General features: G+C 48.5%; 1 protein-coding gene across 3 annotated transcripts in view; it reads left to right on the forward strand.

Moving 5' to 3' along the window:
- SLC7A1 (solute carrier family 7 member 1) overlaps positions 1–27,333 on the forward strand; it is an 83,139-nt gene that overhangs the window by 50,299 nt on the left and 5,507 nt on the right. For all 3 annotated transcript variants that reach the window (XM_037741684.1, XM_037741683.1, XM_017537487.2), the window contains exons 2-11: positions 6,210–6,593; positions 9,459–9,617; positions 11,751–11,925; positions 18,444–18,565; positions 19,221–19,443; positions 20,261–20,400; positions 23,094–23,196; positions 24,835–25,052; positions 25,317–25,483; positions 26,129–26,237. In XM_037741684.1, the coding sequence (XP_037597612.1) occupies positions 6,224–6,593; positions 9,459–9,617; positions 11,751–11,925; positions 18,444–18,565; positions 19,221–19,443; positions 20,261–20,400; positions 23,094–23,196; positions 24,835–25,052; positions 25,317–25,483; positions 26,129–26,237 (1,786 nt within the window). In that variant the 5' untranslated portion in view covers positions 6,210–6,223. The remainder of the gene's footprint in view (positions 1–6,209; positions 6,594–9,458; positions 9,618–11,750; positions 11,926–18,443; positions 18,566–19,220; positions 19,444–20,260; positions 20,401–23,093; positions 23,197–24,834; positions 25,053–25,316; positions 25,484–26,128; positions 26,238–27,333) is intronic.

Below are 27,333 nucleotides of genomic sequence, written 5' to 3' on the forward strand. Positions count from 1 at the left end.
TCACTCTTGTCACCCAGGCTGGAGTTCCATGGCACAATCTCAGCTCACTGCAACCTCCGCCATCCAGGTTCAAGCGATTCTCCTGCCTCAGCCTCCTGGGTAGCTGGGATTACAAGCGCCTGCCACCACACCCAGCTAATATTTGTATTTTTAGTAGAGATGGTGCTTCACCATGTTGGCCAGGCTGGTCTCGAACTCCTGACCTCAGGCGACCCACCCACCTTGGCCTCCCAAAGTGCTGAGATTATAGGTGTGAACCACCGTGCAGAGCTTATGCAGTCTTTAGTGATGCTTTGCACGGTGAAAGGTATTCTCTGCCTGTACTCCCTGTAGGCGAACATGCCTTCTGCAATGCGGAGTGACTCTGGAAAGATTGTATGATTGTACGTGTTTTTCTGATGATTAAAACAAAATAGAATTTTTAAAGGGAATTTTGAGAAGTATTATGATAGTGAATAATAAAGTTACTGCTATTAATATTTTGATATACTTTTTATCTGACATGTAAAGAATACATATGTATTTTGTTTATCCAAAAATATATACTTTTGTAGTATTTTTCTGTAAACCTATCATGAACATTTCTTCATTGTCTATACATAGTCTAGAAAGATGTTTTTAATGGCTACATTATTTAGTCCTATTTTATTACAAGTTATTCATAATTTTTCCTACTCTTGGACAAGACGGGGTTTTCCCATTTTTTTCTACTTCCCTTAATGACATCATGTTTACATCCAGAATAATTTTAAATTGTATTCAATGTTTGTGAGCAGGTTACTCATGATTTTCCCAGTCATGCTGTTCTCTGTCAGTCTTCTATACATTGTATGTGAATTGAATTTTTATGAATTAGGGTTTTCCCTTTGATATGTACTAAGCTTGTTAAGATCTATCCTCCTATCTGCTCCCTGCCCCTCATACCCGAATTGGCAGTGGCTTCTGATGACAGGAGAAAGAATGATCTACCTTTGTGCCAGGCTCAGTTCACCTGGGAGCTTCATGAGTCCATGTTAGGTCAGTTATGACCTGCCCTTTGATGGCCTTAGGCACTGACCACTGTTACTTTCCTTTTCTGTTCGGAGTCTCTTTGCCTGTTAAGGGACCTCCATTGTTCCTTCTCCAGACCATGTTCGGTTCTGTCAGTTTCGTACCTCTTTCTGCCATGCCTACCTCCTTCTGTCTCCATCCTTCGTGTCTGCCAGTCCCATCTGATCTGACTTGTTTTTTAAAATTTAAGTTCTTGCACCTGGGCCTCCTAACATCTGCGGGGAAGTGAATCCTGCTTTGAGGTCACTTCCTTCAGCACACATTTTGCCCTTGTCATTGAGACTCCACGTCCTCTCCCACCCTGGCCAGCATCCCCTTCCCCCATCTGTGGCTGCAGCTCACTCAGCTGTGCGAGCCCTGCCCCCTCTGTGCACACTCGATCTAGAGCACTCTGGGACTGCTGGGCAGCTGCCCACATGCCAGCCGTGAGGTTGGCCAGCCGTTCTTGTTCAAGAAAACGGAAAAGATGCCATTGGACTATGCCCATCCATCTATGGTATCCTATAATACTGCTACCACCCTAGCAAAGACAGAGATTCCTTAGCCTGGTACAAATGTAGACCACGGTCTTTTTGCTGCGCGGGTGAAAGATTTTCCTCTGGATGGCTCCTGCCAGGTGCCTGGTGAAAGGGGTCAACTTGGGCCCAGGCCATTCTCAAGGCCACTGAAAGGGCAAGCTAAAAGCGTTGGCTTCTTACCAAGATGGAGATTTTCTTGAAAGAAGGGCATTTCTTTCAAGAAGGGCATGAGACATTTATGTTCTCCAGATTATCAGCGCTGGGCTTCTCAGCAGTAGTTGGCTGCATTTTTGTTCCAGTGTCTTCCAAAGGAATTGAGTTTTCCCTCTTGCTTTTGACTCCTCCTGTCCCTCAAGGAAGCCATTAAGCTGGAGTGTGTCAGTGGTGGAATGATCCATTAAACTCAAGGGCGAAAACATCACACCATTCAACCCCGCTCACTTAACGGCAGAAATCTTTAAAATAGAGCATGAGAGTCTTTATCTCAAATTCTGACCCGATGGGTCATTTTGCTCCTAGTGTTACATAGTGGTTACTAGAATAGAGTGCAGATTTAGAATTCTTGTGGGAAACTTGCTTTTCTCAGGATACCCCTCAGGTAAATGTTCTTTGATAATAAATGACAGGGAGTAAGATAGATCCAAGACACTTGGGTTTGCAAAATTTCTATCACACCCTCAAAAGGAGGCATTGACTGTTGTGTAAATTCCTCCCCACCTAATTTCCAGATAATGCTGTCAAAGTATTCTGGCAACTTTCTGTGTAAACCCCAACAGCAGGAAGTCTCTACCAACCAGACTGCTTGCGGGGGTTGGAATGGTCGGACTCATTTTGTGCAGAGTAGCTTCGTGCAGCCTCACTGTTGGTTGAACAACCAGCTTTGGAGTCCTGGTCTGAATGTATGCGCTGGCATAATGTGTAGAAAATGCTGACGGATAAAACCACTTGGAGCACCTTTACTTCCAAGGAGACAGGATATTTCTTAAAATAAACCCAGGACAACAGTAATGTCTCATTTTCTCCTACCCTGGGAAGTAGAAAGGAACACCTAACCTGGGACATGTATGTTCTCCAGATTATCAGCGCTGGGCTTCTCAGCAGCAGTTGGCTGCATTTTTGTTCCAGCGTCTTCCAAAGGAATTGAGTTTTCCCTCTCCCTAGATAGCAAGCAATACCTAATAAGTAACCAAGGTAAAAAGTAATCTCCTGGAGGGGTCCAGCTGTGTCCACTCCACCCCACCGAGACATGAGCACTTCCCTCCAGCCCTTCCCTGGGCTTGGTCGGGGGAAACAGGCCAAGAAGAAGGCAGGCCACTGCGTGCCTATTCAGGGGAAATGAGCTGCACCTCTGCACAGTTGTCTCACCAGAAAACCCCTTTTCACATTCTGTTGGAAAACTGTTATCTGTATCTAAGCTTACAATAATTTGATAACCTGCCCCTTCATTTTGAAGGGGGTGCAGAGGTCCCCCCAGCATAAGTTGCTTGGTTGTTTGAGTGGGCTTTCACCCGGCAGCAGTTATCTGTGCCAGTGGTGACACAGGTGCAGGTGTGCACATGGGCTTTGCATCTATGCACGTCCATGGGTGTCATTTGTCCTCTTATGCGATCAGCAGGCTCACATTCACCTTCTGTTCCACAGAGGCCCAAAACTATGTTACCGGAGTTTGTCTGGGCTCTGGTGTGCTCCTTGCCAAGAATCCATGTGGCTCCTCTTGCGGCTTTGGTTCTGCCTAGGACAACAGCACATTTTTGAGAAAGGAGTGCAAACCAGGAAACAGCCCTCCTGGACAGCCCAGGACAGAAAAAGGCAGGGTGACCCGTCTCACCTTCTGGGCGTTTAGGTTATGTTACCCTGTGAAGCCTAGGAAAGAAAATACTGTGGAGTAGCATTGTCTTTGCCTTGCCCTTGGCTTTTAGTGCTTTAAGGAGGGAATGTGCTTATTGTTGAGCAGAAACGACATCTGGGAGAGGATGGGGGCAGGCAGTCGCGGTCTGTGCGGCCCCCAGCCGCATTTCCCAGCCAGATCCCAAACAGTGCAAGTCATAAGGAGCTTTCACACCCTGTTTCTCTCCAAGGCTCCGTCTACTTAAAATACTTCCCTCCCTGCCAAAAGGGATATTGAAAAGTGACTTTGCAGCAATTTTCGCACATCTTCCCGCTCAGGCTTTTCAGCCGAGGGCTATCTTGAAATGTTGCATTTTCCCTTTTAACTTAACTATCCAAGCAATTGTCTACTAAATGCTTTGTTGTGATTTACAATTTGACTTGAATAAATCTGGCTAATACCCCAAAAGGAAGAAAAGAAAAAGGCGTTTCCAGGAGAAATCACCCCCTGAGAAGACTGGAGAGTGTTGGAGCCTTCTGCAGACCTTGGGGTCCCAGCAGTGTCAGGTCCTTGGTTCCTGCTCCCCGGTACCACTTGGAGGCTCTCTCTTAACTGCCCAGGAAGCCCCGGGGATCCCTGCCTTGCTGAGACACCTCAGAACTGCTCTGGCACGAGAGCTTGCAGAAGCAGTCCCGTGCGTTGCTGAAAACAACCTGGGAAGCTGTCTGTCTCTCTGCTTGCTCTTCTCTTGTCAGCTCCAGAGGCCCTTTCCTGCTCTTCTCCAACTCTGGGATCTGATGTTCCTGCTCCACCACTGTTCCACAAGCAGCGCTCCCTCCTCATTTCCTCCCTACTTTTGCCCCACCTGCTCTACCATGATATAATTTCCTTCCTACCTGTGATGCCACCGGAACCCCAGAGGACTGGGCCTGCAGAGTCCGTGACCCTGTTTGACACTTGGCTCTCTGAGCTGTTTTCCCCATCTATGTAACAAAGGGATAGGATCAGATGATTTTATTCCCCATTCTAGCTCCAAATTTTGAGTCTTGAGATTTTTCTCTTCCTTTGGCACTTCAGATAAAACAGAGCAGGCACCACCCCCAGCTGCTGAAGGACCTGGAGCTGGTCAGTGATGTGGCCATTGCCCAGGGGCCCTGAGCTGTAGCCTGGGGAGGCCCTGCTGCACTGCACCCGCCCAGCAGCTGAGGGTGCAAAGGCGTAGGCAGGCAGGGAAGCATTCAGGTGGCTAGGCTCGGATTTTTCTAGATTTGCCATCTCAAGTGACTTAATTGCAGCTGAGTTAGGTCAGCAAATACCAACAGATGATGATCAACATGAATAAAGTGGTGACTTTTTGTGTGTACCTTAGTAGCCAAAACTCATGACGATAGCTTATCTGTGCACATGCTGCTGTTTTTAGATTTTTAAAATAAACTCTGTTTTAGGATAGTGTTAGATTTACAGACGAATTGTGAAGCGTACAGAGCTTGCATGCGCCCCTCACCGTTTCCTGTAGTAATGTGTGCCTTACTCTGGTGGGTACATTGGTTACAATCAGTGTTGATGTGCCATTGCTAACTGTCATCCATATTTGATTCAGGACCCCGCATTGCATTTACTCCTCACATCTCCTTAGCTCCTCTAGGATCTGACATTTCTCAGACTTTCTGAGTTTTTAAGGACCGTGACAGAACCAGTCAGGTATTTTGTAGAATGGGATGTGCCTGCTGATTTTCCCATGGTTAGCCTGGGGCCGTGTGTTTTGGGGCAAAGACCAAGGAGGTGAAGTGCCCGTCACATCACATGCCCACGTGTCTGTCACTGCTATTGGCCTCAGGCACTTGCCGCAGGCGTTGGCTCTCGAGTTTCCCCACTGAAGAGTTTATATATCCTCCCACCTCCTCCCTTCCATCCTGGACTCTGTGGAAGGAAGTCTCTTCCTTTCAGGTGTGGGGAGCAGAGCTCCCCCTTTCTGAGGGTGGCTGCTGGTCTGTCCTTGCTGAGGGCTCACCTGTTGCATCTGGCTGGGCAAGGTGGGCCTGTAGGTGGGAGGAAAGCAATTCTCAGAGCCATCTCACAAGGCATAAGGTGTCGTGGACCGTCACGGGGCATGCTCCATGTGACAGTGGGATGAATGAATACGTGTCCTCTTGTGATAAGTGCTCAGGAGCATATCAGACATGCATATTTATCATATACCATAGAACGCATTGGGCTGACATTCCAGCCCAGAGGAAAAGTGCTTCCTGGAGGAGTAACAGTGATGAAAAGCCCTCACTTGTAAAAACTCAACAGTTTTCTGCTTAGACCTATCTCTTTGTTACCTTAAAAGTGGAGGCAACATGCTCCTTACCCTGGGGATCCTAGAAAAATCTACCAAAAAGAAACAAAAAAAGGCATTTTTATTGCTATTCTGGGTCTGTGAGTTTTAATAATTTAATAATGAAATTAAGATGTGGTTTGATTTGCCTTCTATTACAGCGTACTTGAAATAACACCTTGTTTTTCCTGGTGTATCGCCTGATGACTGAGTGTAGAAACACTGTCATTAATGCATGTTCCTCTACACATCATTTTCACCCGTGGAAGAGTCTCCATTAAGAGGAGCTGAAATAACTGCGGAAGCTCAGAGACCGCAAAGTGAAGTCTGCGTGCTTCTGACAATCGGCGGTGGGATTCTGCGAATGAAATCATTTTAGCAGGAAATGATTATGAAGGACCTGATCACTGTGTGTGCTTCGGTAATGCGATAAGATGAGAGTAATGAGTGAAATGAGGAGCAGTCAGGAAACGTCTTTGTTCTTTTTCAACAGATCTGAACAGCAACATGGGGTGCAAAGTCCTGCTCAACATTGGCCAGCAGATGCTGCGGCGGAAGGTGGTGGACTGTAGCCGGGAGGAGACACGGCTGTCTCGCTGCTTGAACACTTTTGACCTGGTGGCCCTTGGGGTGGGCAGCACGCTGGGTGCCGGCGTCTACGTCCTGGCTGGAGCGGTGGCCCGTGAGAATGCGGGCCCTGCCATTGTCATCTCCTTCCTGATCGCTGCACTGGCCTCGGTGCTGGCCGGCCTATGCTACGGGGAGTTTGGTGCTCGGGTCCCCAAGACAGGGTCAGCTTACCTCTACAGCTATGTCACCGTTGGGGAGCTCTGGGCCTTTATCACCGGCTGGAACTTAATCCTCTCCTACATCATCGGTAGGTCCCAGGGAGCCTGGAGCTTGTGCTCTCTGCCACTTTTCTGTTGGCTCCCAGCTCCAGTGTGGGCGGATGCCCCATGGGGAAGTCATTCTTGTTAACGTGAGAGTCACAGAATTAATGGGATGTTTCTGAATCATTTAAAAGTATTTAGTTTCTTTTAGTATGTTTTTTGATTACTAGAGCAAATGCATCACTGATAGAGAAAAATTGGGGAAATAAAAGCACAAAGAAGAAAGTAGAAATACCCTGCCTGACAACCTGGAGAAACTAATTCTCTTATTCCTTCCTTCCTTCCTTCATTCTTTCTTTTAATAAATGTTTATTGAGTACCAGCTCTGTGCCGGGCATTGTGCTAGATACTAGGGAATCCCATGAAGGCATAAGACACTCTCTTATGTTCCCATGAAGGCATAAGACAGCCTCTGTTCAGGAGTTTACCATCTACCGATACAACTATTATTAACATTTTTTGTGAATTTAAATGTGTGTTTTTGTACAGTCTATCTCTTTATAAAACAATGTATAGGAAACATTTCTCATATCGTTAGCTGTTTTTCCATAGTAATACTTGTAATGCTTGCCTACCGTCATGTAGATTTATACACACAGCGTAACGTATAGGCTGTCTTTATGGGACATTCAGATTGTTTCCATGACATTCTTGCTGTTGTTATACACAGTTAATTACTTTATGTCTTGGGGCTTAGCCATGATTCTTTTCCTTAAAACTGTCTAAGGAGCAGAATGGCTCTCGGTGAGTCTGCGTGTTTTTAAGGCCTTTGTTGACTGTGATCCTCACGTAGCCAGGGCCCCTTTCCCTGCAGTGTGGGCACAGGGCTTCGGCCTGTAACATAACCACCCAGCAAATAAAGAAGCAGACATAGAAAATCTTTCCAGTTTGCCAGGTAAACATGCTTTGCTTCTCTTTATGCCTTTTTTTTTTTTTTTTTTTTTTTTGATTACAACTGAAATTGAACACATCCAGTTAAAAGAAACAAACACCTAAGTCTCAGAAGCAGCAAAGGGTACCAATGGCCACTCGACATGCCATTTATTTTTTTCCGCAAACTTTTTGGTAATAGCGAAAAATAGTAAGACTTGGTAAGTTGAGCCATGTAGGTCCCATCTTGCTTCTGTTTCAGCTCCCACTGGGCCCTACCCCACCCTCTCTGCCACACATGCTGCCTGCCAGGACCCTCACTGCCCTGGGCTCCCTACAGCACTATCTCTGCATGGGGGGGCACCACTGCCCCTTCATCAGGACAGCTGGTGGAGGGCACACACTCATGCTCTCTGAGCAGCACCTTCTCTTTCTTTCCAGCAGCTGCAGTATCTGCTGAGAGCCAACATAGCTTACTTTTCTGAATTCTAAAATAAAATTCATAATGTTTTCTTTCAGTGCCACATCAAAACTTACAACCACACATGGTTCTCACAAGCTGAAGTCTCTCAGTGGGAATGTAGCTATTGCAAATGGACCGTCATGTTTCCAGAGGATTTACCTGAGCATAAAATACACATTGAGCATGAAGTGCTTGCAGCATCTAGACCAGCAAATGAAAGGCTCTGTCAGAGTGCCGTTGGCTTGTGTGAGGCCATTTACATGCATTCTAAAAATTTCTTTGCAGCCTTAGCTGCTGGGAAGGGCAGTTTTTCCAGCAAACATTTTTTTTGTTAAAGGCGTGATTTAGAAATTGGAAGGGGGTAGGCTGGGAAGAAAAGCCGGGTAGCCCCTCTCATCCAGCAGGACAGGGTTTGGCTGCCAGATTTGCTGTGAGCCAGCCGCTCTGGGGGTGACAGGGAGATGGTGAGACCATTTTTATAGAATTCATATTAGACTGGCTGCTCGGGAGAAAGAAATGTGGTTAAACTTCTGATCGTTGCAGAGATACTTACCATAAGATCAAATAGTGAAATTGAATCTCTGCAGATCACTCTGGCAAAATGCTGTGGATAATTAGGACCATGGTCACCAACAGGGCCCCCTTTGAAAATAAAGGAAAGTGCTCTCTGCATATACTGGAATTTTAGTGCCATTTCCTGAGACACATCACTGGAAGCACGCTCTGACTGTCTTCAGAATTAAAGAGAGTGAAAGAGAGCAGCCAACTCTTCTTGGTGTTTCGGGTGCCGCCCTGCTGGCGTTCTTCAGCGCTGGAGGGCGTAGGCTGCGGGGAGAATGAGGAGGGCTGGGCTCTGTCTGTGCTCCTGCACTCTGGGGACGCCGTGGCCTCCAAGTCAGGTTCATGCACAAAGTGGCAGAGGTGGCTGATGCCTGCTTTGAGGTGAGCAAGTGGCTTTGTCCCTGAGATGGGGTACAGCCCCTTCAAGGACCTCCTAGGACCGTTCTTCTTGCTGGGAGAACAATGTTTTGGGGGTGCAGGTACCATCACCTCTGCTACCAAGGGGCTCCTAGAAAACAGGCTTCCTAAGCAGTGTTTGCCCAGACTGCCAGTTGTACCCCAGGAGTGCATTATGAAGTCAATTTTTCATGTGTTGTCATCAGTATTTACTTTTTTAGATGAAAATAGGTACCATTAAATACTGTCAGAGTGCCTCTCAGATGGTAAGGGCAACACTTGTTTTGCAAACTTTTATTCAGATGTATATATTTGATAGACACCTGTGCATATTGGGTAGGATGTGAAATGCATTCCCCTGCAGGCCCTAGAAGCCTTCTCGCACTTGGCACTGGTCACCCATCACTTCTGGCTCAGCGTGCACTGTGGTCTGGCTGCTGCCGTGAGATTCCGGTGCGCCGCCTGTGACTCCTGCAAGGATGCTGTCAGCCTGGAGCTCCACTACAAATACCTTGCTAACCGTTGTCCTCCCATCCCCTCTGTTGTGTGTGCTTTGTGGCAGGTACTTCAAGCGTAGCAAGGGCCTGGAGTGCCACCTTCGATGAGCTGATCGGGAGACCCATCGGGAAGTTCTCGCGGACACACATGGCTCTGAACGCCCCCGGCGTGCTGGCCGAAAACCCTGACATATTCGCCGTGATCATAATTCTCATCTTGACAGGTAAAGCCCACGCCGAGAAAGAGATGAGGTCAGAGTGTTGGGCAGAGGTTTGGTGAGAGGCTCCCGTTAAGCTCCTTTCTTTTCTCGTCTCTTTAACCATGACCCCCATCTCTTTTTGTTCTGTTTTTGTGCTTCATGCAGGCATCTTTATGTGTCCCTGTCTTCATGGCTTCTTATAGATTCATACAGGGCTGGCCTGCTTCATAGCTGTTGAGTTGTGTGCTGTCTCATTAAAAGAGAATCTTAGGTGTTTAGCCTAGCCGTTTGTGGAGCAAGATTTTGTCAGCACTGGGCAGGCTTTTTATGTGAGTATCCTGGGAATAAAAATTCTTTTGACTCAGTGGATGACCATTTGGAAAGCAAAGCTGTCATTCATCCGCCAGGAAAATGTGGAGGAATGAGCCCCGTCTGGAACACGAATGTGTGCCTGGGGCGTCTGAAGACCACTTGGATGGTTTTACACCTAACAACCATCAAAACACCCTTGCAATACATAAGTTTCACGACAGAGTTGTGGTTACAGAATTTGAAAAATCCCAGAGACTGCCCAAACACAGCTGATAGCAACTTCTTGCTAGTGACATTTGTGCGTGTCTTGGCCAGGGGGATGCGAGTTTTGCTCTGTGGGACTCCGTAAACATGAAGCTGAAATGCAGATAAATTCTCATTTGGGGTTAGAAAATCTTGGATGAGTTTTAAAAACGACATGCCGTATTTTACATACCACATAACTGAAATAACTTCACTCAGGCTGGTCTCAGCAGTATTTCGAGTCCAGCTGGCAGAATCATGCATCAGAAAGTAAGTCTGCACTCGTGAGATTTCATTTTAATAAACCTGAGAGGGAGGGACACTAAAGAAAAAAATATGTTGGTGCATGTCGAGGTGTTCTCCCTGTGATTAATTACACAATTATCTTCTACATCTGTACTTTGGAATTCAATCCCATAGGTACAGCAATTTTTATTTTATTTTATTATATATTTTATTTTATTTTGAGACACAGAGTCTTGTTCTGTCGCCCAAGCTGGAGTGCAGTGGCGTGATCTCAGCTCACTGCAACCTCTGCCTCCTGGGTTCAAGTGGTTTTCACGCCTCAGCCTCCCGAGTAGCTGGGATTACAGGCACATACCACCACACCCAGTTAATTTTTTATATTTTTAGCAGAGATAAGGTTTCACCATGTAGGCCAGGCTGGCCTTGAACTCCTGACCTCAAATGATCTGCCTGCCTCAGCCTCCCAAAGTGTTGGGGTTAGAGGTATGAGCCACTGTACCCAGCCAGTTTTTATTTTAAAACTATGAGAGGCGTCCATAGTAGAGCAGTGGTCTCAAATTCTGGCTGTGTTCGAGTGGTACCGGCCCCTTCGGTGCCACTTTTCTTGCCCAGCGGAGAGTTCAGCTATGGAAGTACCTCTTTCAGCTATGAATGGTCTCTTCACTCTAAGGTGATGCTGGGGTATACACCTCAAAGGCAGCGCTGCCAGAGGTTCCTGGGCATCTTTATTACTTACTTTTCTTAAAAAAAAAAAAAAAAAAAAAGTGAGTTTGCAAGCTAGAGCTAGTCTAGTTCAGATGTTATTTTATGTGCACTGAGTCCAGTGAAGAACCATGTATGTTAGTGGTTCCAGAACCTCAGCCAGCTGTTACTGTCAATATCACTAACATCCCAAAGTCAATCAGAACAATTTCCTCATCTGCAAAATGCCCATTCTCCCAGGAAACTGAGCAAAGTGTTTCCTCCTGGATTTGCTCCTGGAGATTGCTTCCCAGCAACACATCCTTTTAGTGAGAGGGAGCAGCTTGGTGTGTGGGTCCAGACCTTCTTCTCCCTATGAGAGGGGCTCATGCTCCAGATCTCTGCAGTCCTCTGGTGCCTCTTGGGTGGGTGTCTCAGTTCCCAAGGCCACCTAGGAAACCCTGGGAAGCACCCCACAACCTCAGTGATTGAGACCCCTGCTCCTTGCCCCTAGAAAGATCATTAATCCACCCCATTCCCAGAAGCTCACAGAGGTCTGCAGACGCTCGATGCACTTGGATTCTTTTTCAGTCGCCTTCTCATCCCTATCCAGGAAGGACCTCCTAGTTCGTGGTTAACACTCAGACAAGGTTTTCTGTCTATCCGTTTTTTCAGGACTTTTAACTCTTGGTGTGAAGGAGTCGGCCATGGTCAACAAAATATTCACTTGTGTCAACGTCCTGGTCCTGGGCTTCATAATGGTATCGGGATTTGTGAAAGGATCAGTTAAAAACTGGCAGCTCACGGAGGAGGATTTTGGGAACACATCAGGCCGTCTCTGTTTGAACAAGTGAGTTGCTGCTTCTGACCATTTTTCTTATTTGATATTTAGTGACACAGACATGTATTGGGGCATGTAACTGGCCAGGAAGGCATGTGCCTTTAAAAAAACATTATTTGAGTATATTTTGTTAATTTTTTTTTTCTTTTGCAGCAAAGTAGCTGAGTGTATTTCGTATGTTTCAAGTTTGTGTGAAGGTTTATTCCCCTGAAATGGAAAGACTATTTTATGACAAGAAAGATGGAGGAAAATAAGATCATCACCCTAATTCCAAATTGTGTATATTTCAGGATTCTTGTCAGATCTCATTAAATGATCCTTCTTTCCCCAGATTCTGTTTGATGGCCAAGTTCTGAATTGCATATTCAGAAAGGATTTTTCTCTGCAGTGCCATGGTGACCTAACTTTACCTTTACATACCTTCCTATTATATAAATAACGTAGACAGAAGAGAAATATGTGGAACTTTTTTTGAAGGTTTTCAGAATGACCGAAGTGTCAGAATGTGAGCACGACTGTCTCTTTTCCAACATCTGACTTGTGCTGCTCCAGCCCTGACGATGGTGGCCCCTTCATCCTCATGCCTCTGATGTGGACACCCAGAGCTGAGGTGACAGCTCCCCCCTGGGCCATCTCAGGCCTCTCACCCAGCCCTCACTGACAAGCTCAGATTACCTAGGAAACAAAGCCAAACAGTCATAATGTATCTTTTTTCATCTTTTGTCAGATCTTCAGGTAATACTTTAGGTCCTAGGATGGAGAATGGGGAGTTGAATTTTGTGTGAGATTCTTCATTAAGACTGAAGGTTGAAACTGCTACGATAAAGAGACCCTCCCCATGGCATCCGCCCCCCACCCCCGCCCCAGGCAGAATGGGGTGGCTTTATTTTATTTTATTTTTTTGAGATGGAGTTTTACTCTTGTTGCCCAGGCTGGAGTGCAATGGCGTGATCTCAGCTCACCGCAGTCTCCGCCTCCTGGCCTCCAGCAATTCTGCCTTAGCCTCCCAAGTAGCTGAAATTATAGGCATGCACCACCACTGCTGGCTAATTTTGTATTTTTAGTAGAGACGGGGTTTCTCCATATTGGTCATGCTGGTCTCAAATTCCCAAACTCAGGTGATCCATCCCCCTTGGCCTCCTAAAGTGCTGGGATTACAGGTGTGAGCCACCGTGCCCGGCCAATAGAGTGGCTTTAAAGAGATGTTTCCACTCCTGAAGTGAGCAGTCCAAGTTGGCTGGCCAGCTCTGCCACAGGCCTCTGGGGACCCACACATCTTCCGTCTTGCCCTGTCTTCCCCCAGGACGTTGTCCTCATTTGCCTGGTCAGAGCTGGCTGTAAGCACATTCATGGCCCAACTCTCCCAGGAGGGAAGGGAATGCATGGAGGAGTGCTCAGGACTGTTCAGGGCAGACCCCGATGGCACACAGACATTCCATTGGCAAGAGTCCACTGGAGGCCACACTGAGCTGCAAGGGAGGCTGAGCAGCGCTGTCTGTCATTGGGAATCTTAGCAGTCACATATGCCCAATTGGTCCCTGGTTCAGGGCCAGGTGCCCAGCCATGCCCTCCACTGTTGTTACCAGCAGGCAGCCATTGATGTGTGACTAGCTTACTGCTTGAATGGAGACAGGAAACTAGGGCATTCGGTGCACAAAACTTCACTAACACGAATATTATGTGGTTAGCAGTTCTAATAAAAATACCCTTGCTGTCCTAAACTCCAAAACAGAGAAATGAGAACTTTTAATATGCCATCCCAAGCTTTCCAGAGTCATATTTATGCCAAATTTGTGGGTGCCCATTAATTCAGGGTACAGTAAAGCCAATTCCAGCTGTGCTTTGAGGTAACATAGTAGCCTTTGAAAACTCTGAGAGCATATTTGACCTGTTGCTATTTTCAGGTCAGGCATCAACTATAAAGGGTGCCTCTTGTTAACTGGTTGCCAATCGAGATTTAATTTTGTTATTTTTATGAAGAGATTGTTTGTGCCAGCCCATGGTATTTACTTTTGCGGCTCATCCTCACACTGATGCCCTGGTAATGAAGAGCCGTACTGGCCCCCAGACAAAGCAGCATTTGTTGTCCCAGCCCCTGGTCACAGGTGGGACCCCCTCAGCTATATCTGGAGGCCTCACTGCCAGGGCCCAGCTCCCCGTCTGCAGGGACGGCAGGGGTTGGCCGTGTTAGGAGGTGGGGTTCTGCAGGACTGAAGCCTCGCTGCCTGCCCTATCGTTTTGTTAAAATCTCTTAAGCATCTTTCTTTCTTTTTTTCCCCAGCCATAGCTTTGTGTTTCTGACAACACAGCCATGTAGTCTTGCATGAAATTGCTTGTTCCTCTGAAATGGTAGGGCACTGCCCAGCCAATCCGTATAACGTGCAGGAGCTTCAGCGTGCATGGGAGTCCATGTGACCACGTGGGCTTGTGATTTCAGGATGCTGTCTCCTAGCTGTCTGGGAAGACTCCTGGGAGCTGGCTCGGTCTGTCTGTTGGTCTGTGAAGAGGAGTGTTACCTTCTGGTCTGGATGGCTCCTCATGCCTTTGACTCATGCTGTTGCTGGCATTCCCATCCAGTGTTCTGTGGATGTAGCAATAGTGAAACATTGGGGGGTGAAACAACCCCCAGTGGAAGCCTGTTCAGAAAGCTTTGTTGAATGGTGTCTGCCAGTTAGGATGGAAGCCCCAAAATAACATTGGCTTCAACGAGATAAGGGTTTGGTTTTCTCCGGTCAACCTCTGGGGGTGGTCAGTCCAGCATGTCACTTTACCCAGCCAGGAATCCAGGCCAAGGGCCCCAGGCTTCTCCCATGCAGCTAGCAGGATGGACAAGGGAACAGCAGGGGGCTGTTTCTCAGCAGATGTAGATGCCATGTCTGCTCAAACCTTCTCCATCAGAACTTAGCCAGCTGGCTACCCCTTGTAGCTAGTGACTCTGGGAAACATACAGTTCTAGGCTCATGATTCTTAAGGCTCATATGTCCAGCTGCAATACTTAAGGCTTCCATTACTTCATAGAAGAACAGGAGAGTGTGGCTTCTGAGGACAACCAGCAGTTGATGTCAGGGTGGCCGGTGTGAGTGCGGGCAGCGGAGCCCTGCTGCAGGATGTTCACTGCAGATGCAGTAGGAGACCCTCGGGCTTGGCCCCTTTCTATGCCAGGGTCTTCCCCGCTTCTGAGCGACCAGCTGAGCAGAACACAGAAGGGCTGGTCAAAGGCTGCAAGGCGGGGAGTGCTGAGCTGAGACCAGGACTCAGGCTTATTTTGTCTCGGGGTGACATTTGCTGGGTGAGGGCTCTTGGTAGCCCTTCTCCTTATCATGTGAGTTACCAGATGATGAGTGAACACAACCGCCACATGCAAGTAACAGGTTAATTATTGATTATCTACAAAGAGACCATTATGAAATGCTTTTACATGTTTTGGTTGCGCCTCTGTAGATTGGGTTCTGTGGTTATTTTGTGTTGATACTCTGCCACTGGCATCAGTAACACCCAAACTTTTCTTAAAGGTTGAATTTGATTTTTTGAGTAGGTAAAATACTACATGGTTCATAGATCATAATGCTTTAAAAAAGATTTGCAGTGTGTTCCTTTCTTCATCCACCTTATCTCCCACCCCACAGGTAAACTTTTTAAGGTGTGTGTGTGTGTGTGTGTGTGTGTGTGTGTGTGTAAGCTTCCAGTTTCTCTCCGTGTAAGTACAAGCAAATGCAATCATGTATAGTCCTTTTCTGTTACACAAAACATGGCGTTCCATATACATTGTTCTGCACCTTGCATTCTTGCTTACTAGAATTCCCTGCAGATTTTTTTTTTATGAGGCCCTTGTTCGTTGTTATGGTTGCCCCAGGTTTTGGCACCCGAGCCCTCCTGAGGTCGGGTGTAGGTCCTCCTGAGGTCAGGTGTAGTGGTGCAGTATAAGGAGCAGGTGTGGCAGGGTCACAGTCAGTGGGGCCAATTTGCAGATGCTCACGGTTGTACACAGCTCTGCAGGTGATGCAGCACAGCATGTGCCTTCACCCGATTCCGTCAGCTGGAGGGTTATCCGGTCTCTCCTGCAAGGATGCTTTTAGTTTTGCCTCCTCTCTTTGTGCCCACCCATCTCCCTTCCTTCCTTCTCTCCACGCTTTTACTATTGTGTGTGCTTTACCTGTCTGCGTGAGGAAGACACATTCCAGCCCTTCTTAGTCCTCTCTGTGAGCTCATCTCTTTCTGGGGTTTAATTGTGTATGCAGTTCCCTGCACTTTCTGCTTGCCCTGAAATGGGGGTTTCAGGACCTTTCTGGGTGCCTCTGCCTCATGGTTGCCTAAAGCTCATCTATCCATGATAGCATTCATTTTTAAAATTTATTTTACAGACAACATTTTGCTGTGTTGCTTAGGTTGGGGTGCAGTGGCACAATCTTGGCTCACTGCAGCTTCAAACTCCTGGGCTCAAGCAATTTTCCCACCTCAGTTTCCCAAGTAGCTGGGACTATAGTCACATGCCAACATACCCAGCTAATTGGAAAAAAATTTTTTTTGTACTGATGGGGTCTCACTATGTTGCCCAGGCTGGTCTCTAACTTATGGCCCCAGGTGATCCTCCCCTCTCGGCCTCCCAAAGTGGACATGCATTTATTTTAATGTAAGGCCATGTTGGTAGCTCTTGATGCCATAGGAGCTGAATGAGGCAGGAGACTTTTCACTGCCTGCCAGTCACCCTGGCCGCCCACGTGGGGCCCCCAGAGGACATTTTGACTCTTGAGTTCCCCTCCTCCTGTGGTCTTATCCTCCCCCTCCTGAGCCATTTGGTTGTCGCCTGTTTTGTCTTAAGCATAGGCCGCTGTATAACAGAAGCCGTTTGTGAGGGTGGGAGCTGGTGGTCAGCAGGGCCTCTGGCCTGGGAGGCGAGTGGGTTTGGATGAGGCGGGCACAGCGCCACTCCAGCACGTTGCTGTCCCGTGACCCTGCTGACTTATTTGTCCTGGGCTGCTTGGTTTTGAACTGGGGTTGCTAGTTTTAGTCATACTCTAACAAACAACAAACTAAAATTTTGTTTGGCCAGTTTTCCCGACATCCATCACTTGTACATTTCTGGGGGTTTCCTCTCGTTACTGGTTGTGGAACCACAGTGAACCCCACATCTAAATGAGCTTGCTCATGCGTGTACTTCGAGTGTCTTCATGGCAGTTTCCATAACTGACAGATGTGATGATCCTCTAGGAATTAGTAAGGCTTAATCCCCATTAGAAAGGAGCTGGGTCCATCCCGTCCGTCTGTCTGTCAGCCAGTCAGTAAATCCTACTGAAAGCAAAGTTCACCAAATGGGCTGCCACCCAACCTGAGGAACGTCAGTGTTTATAGGATTGGGAGCATCCTATAGGGTTCCTCTCTTCTTGCTGCCAAGGTTTAGGACAGGTTGTCCTGTGCAGCTGGGCAGCTGTCGGTATGGTTGAGTGGGAGGGATAGACATGGATGGTGAGTGTCCTCTTGGACTCCAGGCCAGCCGCTGGGACGCCAGAACAGGACAGAAAGCCCGCAGCCCTGTGGCTGGCAAAGGGTAGATGCAGGGGTGGGAATAGGGGCTGCCCTTTGGAACTACGAGGAGTGCAGTTGCTTTTCGGGTGGCAGCAGAGGGCCAGATGCAGAAGGCTTAGAGTGACTTGGTGACCAGCAGGGCCTGTGTGCCTCCTAACCAGGCGTTGGTGGCCAAGGAAGCCACCTGCACTGACTGTACGGTTCACCCCCGGAACACAGCATGTCGGGGAGTCAGGCAGACCAGGGCTTCATACTTCGGGGAACAGGGGCTTGAAGGACCCCAGACGGGGCCCTGGGAGGGGCCATAGCGCCACACTGAACCTGGGCATCGGGTCTCGGCATGGGTGTCAGACATATTTTCTGAATGTTTACACAGCCTGCTTCCTCTGGGCTCCTGGGTTTGTCAACTGTGCTTGCCTTCGCATCCGTCAGTTTAGTAAAGGTGTGCTGAGCCCCTCCCATGGGCCAGAGCCCGGCTGTGTCTGAGCCCTGCACACCTGGCAAAAGCTGTGCGACCCCTGTCTCCACCTTGTGCATACAGGCACTTAAGGAATGCCTTTGCTGACAAAGACAGTATGCTTTTATTTTAGCCTTGGTTTCTCTGGAATTGTTTTTTTTGAGATTGAGTTACTGGTAAATATGGGACCCGGGGAGGGACTGGCTGGCGGCTCTGCCTCCTTCCTCCGAGGGCCCTGGGGAGAAGGTGTGGGACTGGCCACGTGCTGGTTTCTCCCCCATTTCCTGTTGGACCCCTGCCTCACAGTGTCCACCTCTCCCCACCCTAGCTATTGTTTAGAAAATGCTCCTGGAAAGGGCGATACTCTGTACCCTTCTGGCCCTGGGCCATGAACAGCAGGGAGGCCTGTGCCCACAGAGTGGCATGCCGAGGCTGGACTCAGGGAGGGCTAACCACCCGGTTCTCTTCCTGTCAGGAGGTGAGCACAGCTCCTGATGCCAGACTGCGCAGCGTGTGTCGTGACCTTTGTTTGTGTCCTTTTTTCTAGTGACACAAAAGAAGAGAAGCCCGGTGTTGGTGGATTCATGCCCTTCGGGTTCTCTGGTGTCCTGTCGGGGGCAGCGACTTGCTTCTATGCCTTCGTGGGCTTTGACTGCATCGCCACCACAGGTATGCCTGCCAGCTCACCACGGTCCTGGGTCCCCCCGCACCCCTGGCAAACAGGCCGGTGTTGCTTATGGCTTGCCATTGCCCTTTTTGCTGGCACGGTCTGGTCGCCACTCTTTTACACATGGGCAATGTGTGGATTTGTAGCTTCCTACCAACCCCTTCCACCCCCAAACCATTATCACATCCCCAAGTGTCAGCACCTGATGGAAGCTGCATCTCGAATGAGGCTAAGGTTCTGATGCTAGAATGGGATCACAGCCGTGTGACTGTGGCCTGATTTCATATCTGAGCATCTTCCGGGAGGAATGAGGCCATTCACAACATTGTCATCCTGGTGGTCTGAATGAGCCAGGCTTCAGTGGACCTCCCAGATTTTCTCTGCCAAAGGAAACAAATCTCTTCCTTTGCTGCCCCACCACGTTCAGGCTCAGAACACTGTCGCAGGGCCATGGGCTGTCTGATGTGTCTTTCTGTGCACCACCCTTCCGCTCCCAGAAGCCCAGGAGGCCCCCGTGCCCACAGGGCCGAGCGCTGGGGGGGAGGTGTCTCACCGTGTTGCGTAGGTTCCCTGGCACTGAGAGCCTTGGGTGTCATGTGGGCAGATGTGCTGCCTCTTATTGTGTGCCCTCCTCTACTGACCCCTTGGTGCTTCTAGGTGAAGAGGTGAAGAACCCACAGAAGGCCATCCCCGTGGGGATCGTGGTATCCCTCCTGATCTGCTTTATCGCCTACTTTGGGGTGTCAGCTGCCCTCACACTCATGATGCCCTACTTCTGCCTGGACAATAACAGCCCCCTGCCCGACGCCTTTAAGCATGTGGGCTGGGAAGGCGCCAAGTATGCAGTGGCCGTGGGCTCCCTCTGTGCCCTTTCCGCCAGGTGAGATGCCTTTCTGTGGTGGCTGCTCCTAGGGTTGGAACCACCAGCAGGGGTCAGGCTGTAGCAGACCAGGTACAGCCATGGGAGACACACGTCGGCTGCCAGCATTCTTTACCCTTGAAATAGAGCCGGGACCCAACCCAGCCCTGATCATGTGGCTTTTCCCTTGTTGTCAGTATTCATCACCCCAAGACATGTGTTATTGAGATTTTCATCCTGAAGAACCCGAGGCTGGCTTTTCAGCATCATCTGCTTAGCAAGGGACTGGCTCTCTGTCCCTGACTCTGGCCACTGGACCAGGCCACCTGTTTGAACACCATATTTTGGCCCTCAGTTTGGCTGTAATGCAGAAGCTACTTTGAAGAAGGGAATAAATGCCTTTTAATGAGAAACATTTTCCCCGCTGGTATTTCCTTGTAGCCTGTGTAAACAGAGCTATTTGGTAAATATTGATTTACCTCAGGGAAATCCTCATGAATGCAGTGATGCTTGTATTTTCTGTTTGATTCAGCTGGAAATAATTGCAGGAATAAATACAGTTTTGCATCTGTAAAGACTGTACTGGGTCTCATGCTAGTGTATGTGAGATAGATGTTCTCTGTTCTTTACCTTAATCCATACTCACAGTGTGTGCTCTTTCTGGGGTTGATTTTTTTAAATGCCAAGTGTTTTAGCCACAGGCCTCACCCAGCATGGAGGGATGGTAGCTCTTGGTGAGCTTAGACTCCTCCTTCACGGTAAACCGAGCATGGCTGGATGTGGTGCCTTTATCCCTTATGAGCTAGGGCTCTCACGCGGTTTGCCTCTCCCCATCTAGTCTTCTAGGTTCCATGTTTCCTATGCCTCGGGTTATCTATGCCATGGCTGAAGATGGACTGCTATTTAAATTTTTGGCCAAGGTCAATGACAGGACCAAAACACCAATAATCGCCACGTTAGCCTCGGGTGCCATTGCTGGTGAGTACTAGAACTCATTTCACATGTAAATATTTTCACAATTGAGTCGTTGATCCCTAGGGAGACATCTTGCATTGTTCTGGTCTGTAATTTTAACTGGTCTTTTTAACTCCTGGTTTTTATACTTGGAGCCTGGTTCATTGAAAGGTGACTGACCTTTTGACAAAAGTCAGAGGCAGTTTGACAGAGGATGGGATAGAATTTTCGAAGAGTTTGCACTCTGGTTTTCATCTCATTGGGAAGAGCTTAGAACACACACTATTCCCCTAAAATCTTTTCCCCCCATTTCTGGACGTTTCCCTGTCAAGGCCAGGCTGACACCTTCCTGCATGACACAGGCCAAGGGAGACTTCATGGGTACCTGGAAATTCAGCATCCGTGTTATAAATTCTCTGGAAAACAAGTGTCCCTTATGATCAGTGTTTTATGAAATGTGCTGCCTCTTCCCGAGGGAGTATCAAGGGTGTTGCTGATGAAGCTACCGCCCCTCAGTTGATACGTAATAGCAGACACAGTGGAGCTTCACCTTGTCAGATCAGCATTTTGTTGGATGAAATCAGTGGGGTGATGAACTCTCTGAGCTGTGTGGGTGTTCCAGGGCCCTGGATGAAGGGAAGGAGCACCCAAAAGGAAGCTCACGTGCACAGTGTACCTGTGGTGTTATGTTTCCTCCTTTTGCAATTGCATTTCCTAGCCCCGAAAGGCAAGACGCCAGCCTACTGTGCAGATGTAGAGGTGGAGGCCCAGGGAGGTGAAGTGAGGATATGCATTCAGGATGGTGGAGCCACCTTGAGATTCCAGGATTGTTTTCATGCCAAAGTGGCCAACCTCCTTCCCGGGTCTGAGTAGAGCAGTGGGTCTTTTTGGCAAATTAGGGCATGTGGTATCAGTCACAGTTTCCACTGCAGCGGCTTGTCCAGTAGCCATTGGTAAGGCACTTGACCTTCTTTCTTAAATGAATGAATTATTCGCTAAGTTTTATTACCACCTACTCCCTTAGCAAACTCTGCTTAGTTTTGTGGATTAATATTATATAATAAAACAAACCTATCTTTAAATTTTGAAACATCTTTTATGTGATTCTATGCTCTTGAGAGTGACCACAGTGGTCATATTGAAAGGCACTATACGTCAGAATTGGACCAGTATATTTACAGGATTAAGGATCTGGAAACAAAAATAGTTTTTTCAGGCTTTGCCCGGAATTTGATCATATTAAAGGCTGGCCTTGATTTCCTTTCCATGCTGATAGAGGGGGATCCAACCATGCTCTTTGAAGTGACTGTAAAGTACATGCCATTCACGAAATCCAGGCTTACCCTTTTCATTTGACGGCAGTGGGAAGTAAGTATTTGGTTATGTAAAATCACCTCACATGGAAGAAATTAGTCTCAAGTTCCCCGTGAGTAGGAACGTCGGCATTTGTGGCATGCACAGCTGGGTGCTGTTCTGATTATCAGAGGGTCCTCCCTCATCGCTCTTTAATTTTATGTTTTATCCTCCATTTAAATTTGTTTTAGTTGCAGTGATCTAGAGGAGCTTAAAAGATATTTGTGGAGAAATAATGGTTTTGTGTTTATTTTTTAGCTTGTGTTGATTCCATGTGTTTTGAAAATATCCCAAAGCAGATCTAGGCAAGATGTTTTTTAATGAGTACTTGACATACACACCCACATGAGTAGACAGGCATGCTCTCACAAAACTCACAAAAGATATTCAAATAAGGGTGCAGGTTTTAATTACATTTTAAAGGCAAGGGACACGGTGAATGGGCTGATACTATATTGTTTGAGAACAACTCTTCAGGTTTCTTCCACGTGAAGGGACTTCACATGTGAAGAACTCTGCTTTCCTGCTCATCTTCCTGGGTTAGGACCCCCTATGAGTGCCCCCAGAGCGCCAGAACTTCCCCTTCTCTACTGCCCACTGTTGTGCACTGATGCCTGTGTCTTGGGAGGGAGTACACTCAAGGAAGGCTGGGCAATGTGGCCTGCCCTGTTCAATGGTGAATACCTAGAATCCAATGATGGGCATGCCTTGATCGGAGCTGGATAAAGGATAGATGTTGAATGGATGGATGGGTGGATGGGGTGGGATGGGATGGATGGATGGATGGATGAATGGATGGATGGGTGGATAAGATGGATGGAAGATGGGCAGATGGATGAGATGGATTGATGGATGGTGAGTGGATGAATGAAAGATGGGCAGATAAACGGTTTAATAGAGAATGGATGGATCAATGGGATGGATGATGGATGGATACACATGAGTCTGTGAGTCAACATGGTCTAAAGAAAGACACATAGGACTCAGAGTCATAAGAACCTAGTTCACATCCTTATACCTATGCTTGTGAGCTGTGTGACCTTAGATAAGTCTCCTAACCTGTGTGAATGTCAGTTTCTCCATCTGTAGTGTAGGAATAGCTTACAGAGTTGCCATAAAAATTACAAGAATGAGAGTATTCTCTGTGCAAATGTCAACGATTACTATCGTCTGTTGAGGACTGTGTCTGTGATTTAGTCCTGAGCTTGACTTCCCTTTAAGCTGTGTCTTTCCGTGGGAAGGCCGGGGAGGGGGTGGGAGTAAAAGCAGCCCCCTTCTGTGCCCTGGATGGTGGGTGGTAGTGGTCCTGCTTGTCAGTGCAACCAGACGGCCATCCACAGATCCTGCTGTCTGTCTCTTCCCAGCTGTCATGGCCTTCCTCTTTGACCTGAAGGACTTGGTGGACCTCATGTCCATTGGCACCCTCCTGGCTTACTCGTTGGTGGCTGCCTGTGTGTTGGTCTTACGGTATGTATGGCTTTTTGGGGTTTCGTGACAGAAATGCAGAATGGAGGCACCTGATAGCCTTTTCACAGTTCAGCTATGGTTTACGTGATGAAACTTTTAGGTTGGTGACAGCTCCACTGGGAGCTGCCAAGGAAGGGGTAGGACCTAGGCTGACAGCCAAGTTAGGAAGACGTCCTTGGCAAAAGTTGGGGTGCCCCTCACCCTCCTCTATCATGTGCCCTCATTTTTCTGGCTAATGTTGGGTGGATAGAGACAGATTCTCAGCCCAAGTATTAGACCAGGATCTAGGGATCAGAATTTTTGAAGACTGATTGCAACTTGGTTCCAGTTCTTGAGACAGACAGGATTGAGGGCTACCTTGGTAGGAGTTAGGAAAACCCAAGGCCTGTGAAACTCAGGTCTGTGTGATGCTTCTGCGGCTTCGTTGCACTGTGGCTGGAGGAATGAATCCCACTGTGTGGCATGGGCACCCAGGTTGATGTTCAGGGTCACTGTCGAGGTCGGCTTGTTGTAGCCCGGTTGGGGCCAGGCAAGCCTCTTGCAGTTGCAGTAAAGCTGCTCTGGGCCTGGGCTTGGTGCCTTGGTGTTCCCACCTGCCCCAGCACACACTCCCAAAGCACAGCCCTGGCAGCATTCATCCTGAGAACCTGTGCTCACGGAGACACTCAGTACTGGTCTCCCCTCAAGAGCCTCCTTGTTTCTCTTCAGGCATCTCCACCTGCATGACTATTGATTGCATGTCCAACTTGCTCAGCAGCTGATGTACATAAAACCCAGGCTGAGCCTTAGCAGCAGCTCTGTAGAATCAGCTAAGACTATTGGGGACCCCTTATTCCTCCCAAGGGACCCAATGCTGAATAGTCTCTGAGGTCCCCCACTTTCTTAATTGACCGAGTGGTGTTGCACAAGGGAATCAGTGCAAAAATAGTTAATATCTTTATACTCCCTCTTAGAATTGATCATATGCAAAATAATTCATACAGCACTCCATTTTTCAAAGCTGGTGGAAAGGATTTGCACTCTGTTCATTTTGGGTGGGAAGATAAGGAACCTCATTCAGAACGGATGCTTCACCAGCTGGTATCTCATGTCTTGGAAATCATGCTGCAGGCTCGGCCCTCCAACCAGCCACATACAATGATTTACTCCAGGGTGCTTGGAGTTTAAAAAATGAATTGATCCAATTAAGTCACACAAACAGAATTTCTCAAATCCATCAGCCTGCAGCCACATTCCTCTGGCTCTTGGTGCCAAATAGGATCCTGGTGTTCCTGCTTTCTATTTCTGTCCTTCCTTTTAGCTCCCTACAGCCATAGTTTTGTGGGAAGTGGCCTAGTATCTTTAGCATCTGAGGGCCACTGCCACTTCCCTCGGGGTATTCCTCGGGGTTGCTCGTGGTGGAGTTCCTGTTGCCTGGAACCAGACCATGGAGGATGTTCTCCAGAAGCAAGAGCAGGAGGTGACATTCCCAGTCTCCTCTTAGTCTGCAGTGCAGCCTCTGACTATCTCCTTTCCATTTCATACCTCATGTCCCAGGCAGCTAACTTTGTAGTTTTACAGAAACTGACTTTGTAGAATGTGGGTTGCCCTTTTGCTTTAAGTGGATAATGGTTGGTCACACAATACATTTCTTCCCAGGTACCAGCCAGAGCAACCTAACCTGGTATACCAGATGGCCAGTACTTCCGATGAGTTAGATCATGCGGACCAAAATGAGCTGACTAGCACCAGTGATTCCCAGCTGGGTTTTTTACCAGAGGCAGAGATGTTTTCCTTGAAAACCATACTCTCACCCAAAAACGTGGAGCCTTCCAAAGTCTCTGGGCTAATCGTGAACATTTCAACTAGCCTCATAGGTAAGAGCTAGCCCTTCCCTGGGGCCTTGCTTGCTGGCATTGCGTGGTTTCTCGGCAGTGGAGCTGGAGTCGGGGGAAGGTGCCAGAGAAGCTGAGCGTCTGCCTTGCTCCTGGACTGAGGCATAGTTACTCTGTGCTAACTGTAGTTGATGCCTTTGGAAATGGAGCCTCTCTCTCCCCAAGTTTTGAGGAGAGCAGCAGATGCTTGTGGGAAACTGAGAAATGGTTGAGTTGCAGCTCGCTCTGTCTCTTCTTCCCCCTTAGCTGTTCTCATCATCACCTTCTGCCTTGTGGCTGTGCTTGGAAAAGAGGCTCTCACCAAAGGGGAGCTGTGGGCAGTCTTCATGCTTGCAGGGTCTGCCCTCCTCTGTGCCATGGTCACGGTCGTCATCTGGAGGCAGCCCGAGAGCAAGACCAAGCTCTCATTTAAGGTGAGCAGCTCGGCCTAGTGGGCCTGTTGCAAGGAAGGAACCCTGGTACACAGACCCCAGCCCTGCACAGGCTCAGCTGGGCCTGGGTGCTCCGGACGAAGGTGTTTACTGGTCAGTTCAGGTGCTAGGGGACAGGGGCCCTGAAGGCACTGAGAGGACTGGACCCTGGAAGGAGGCAGCCCTCCTCCTGTGGCTCTCCGGTGGTGGGACGCTTCTTGTAAATGTCTGCCCAGGTTGATCGCATGACTTTTCCAAGCCTTGGAGACAGGCAAGGCTTCTACATGTTTAGATTACACAAATAATAAAACAGACCTTAGAGGTAAAATGGAGGTCCATCTTCTAGTCCCTTCTTTAGCAGGAGAATCATAAGAGAGAAAAATCAGAACGGAGCCCACTTGGCCACTCAGAGCTTAGAACCAAATCCCCACCTACTGGGATTTACCCTTGGGTTTGCATGTGGAAGCGGGGGTGTTGGGGTGTGTGGGGTGGTGTTGGGGTGTGGGGGTGGGCATGCACTCTGTCTTCCTCACGCTCACCCGACAGTCCCCATCACTGTCTGGCGTGCTGCCTTTTGCTAGACAGTGTTACTGAACTGCTGGAACTGGCACCACTGCCACGGACTGAGGCCGCCTCCTGTCTCTGCAGGTTCCCTTCCTGCCAGTGCTCCCCATCCTGAGCATCTTCGTGAATGTCTATCTCATGATGCAGCTGGACCAGGGCACTTGGGTCCGGTTTGCCGTGTGGATGCTGATAGGTATGTGATGCTGCCACCAGCACGTCCACGATCCTGGCTTCTCTCAGGGGCCTCCCTTGTTTCAGGATTTATAACACAATGACACACATGCAGTCAGCAGCTTTCTCAAAGATAATGCTGAATCCCTGGTAGGTTGTGAGTCCTCTCCTCCCTGTTAGATACTTTTTGTTTTCATTGCCTCTTGCCCAAACTATTTATTCTGTTGGGCACGACCTTGATATTAACAGGAACAAGGTGATGAGTCAGCTGCAGATAAGGTACCAGTTATTTTCACCCCAGACAGGAAAGTCTGGCCTGTGCCTTTTGGACCCCTGGCTTGCCCAGCACCAGATTGGTATGGGTACGAGGCCTAGGCAGGGATGGGTGTCATGGGCTCCTCTGTGATGACGTCTTCTCTGTGAAGGACGGTGTTTTGGAGCCTATGGGACATGCCACTGGGGTAGGGGCTTCCATTTGAGATAGATCACCAGGGCAGGATGCAGCCTGTAGGGCCGGCCAAGTCCCACCCCTCTGGGCATCTCACCCCAGGGGCTGGAGGGGAGGGACTCATTTCCTTCCTCTCAGCATCTGAGTGGTAGTGCTGGTAGCCAGGGATGTGGTCCTTGCCGTTGCCCCTCAGGACCATGTCCCCACAGCCTCCCAGCCCCGAGTTTGCATGCTGTTGGGTGGATGGCTGCTGCCTCATCTTCCAGGACCTCGAGGGGTGCTTTTCCTCCAGGAAATACTTAGCGGCCCCCTTTCTGCCGGCACCAAGGTGGGTCCTCATTCTCTGCAAAGTGCAGCCCATGTCTAGTTAGACAGAACATCTCCTGGAGCGTTTGTGAGAAAAAGCTGCTCACAGCCCACTGTGGCCACTTCCTCAGGGCCTGGTGAAGGCAGAGGGTGCCTCTTCCCAACGTCCCTGTAAAGTCCCCGTGTTCAGGAGCCTGAGCTCCTTTCCTGGGTTCTGCGTGGCTGAGTCCTTGCTTTGAGGCCTGCTTTCCTGTGTCAACCACACGAGGTGGCCCTGGAGCCATCTGGCCACAGTACATGGGCAGGTGGTTAGAAGCATAGGTCCTGGACCCACCCGAGTCCTGGGTGCAGGAACAGGCTGTGG

Source organism: Cebus imitator, unplaced genomic scaffold, assembly GCF_001604975.1.
Source record: "Cebus imitator isolate Cc_AM_T3 unplaced genomic scaffold, Cebus_imitator-1.0 Scaffold103, whole genome shotgun sequence".
NCBI lineage: Eukaryota > Metazoa > Chordata > Mammalia > Primates > Cebidae > Cebus > Cebus imitator.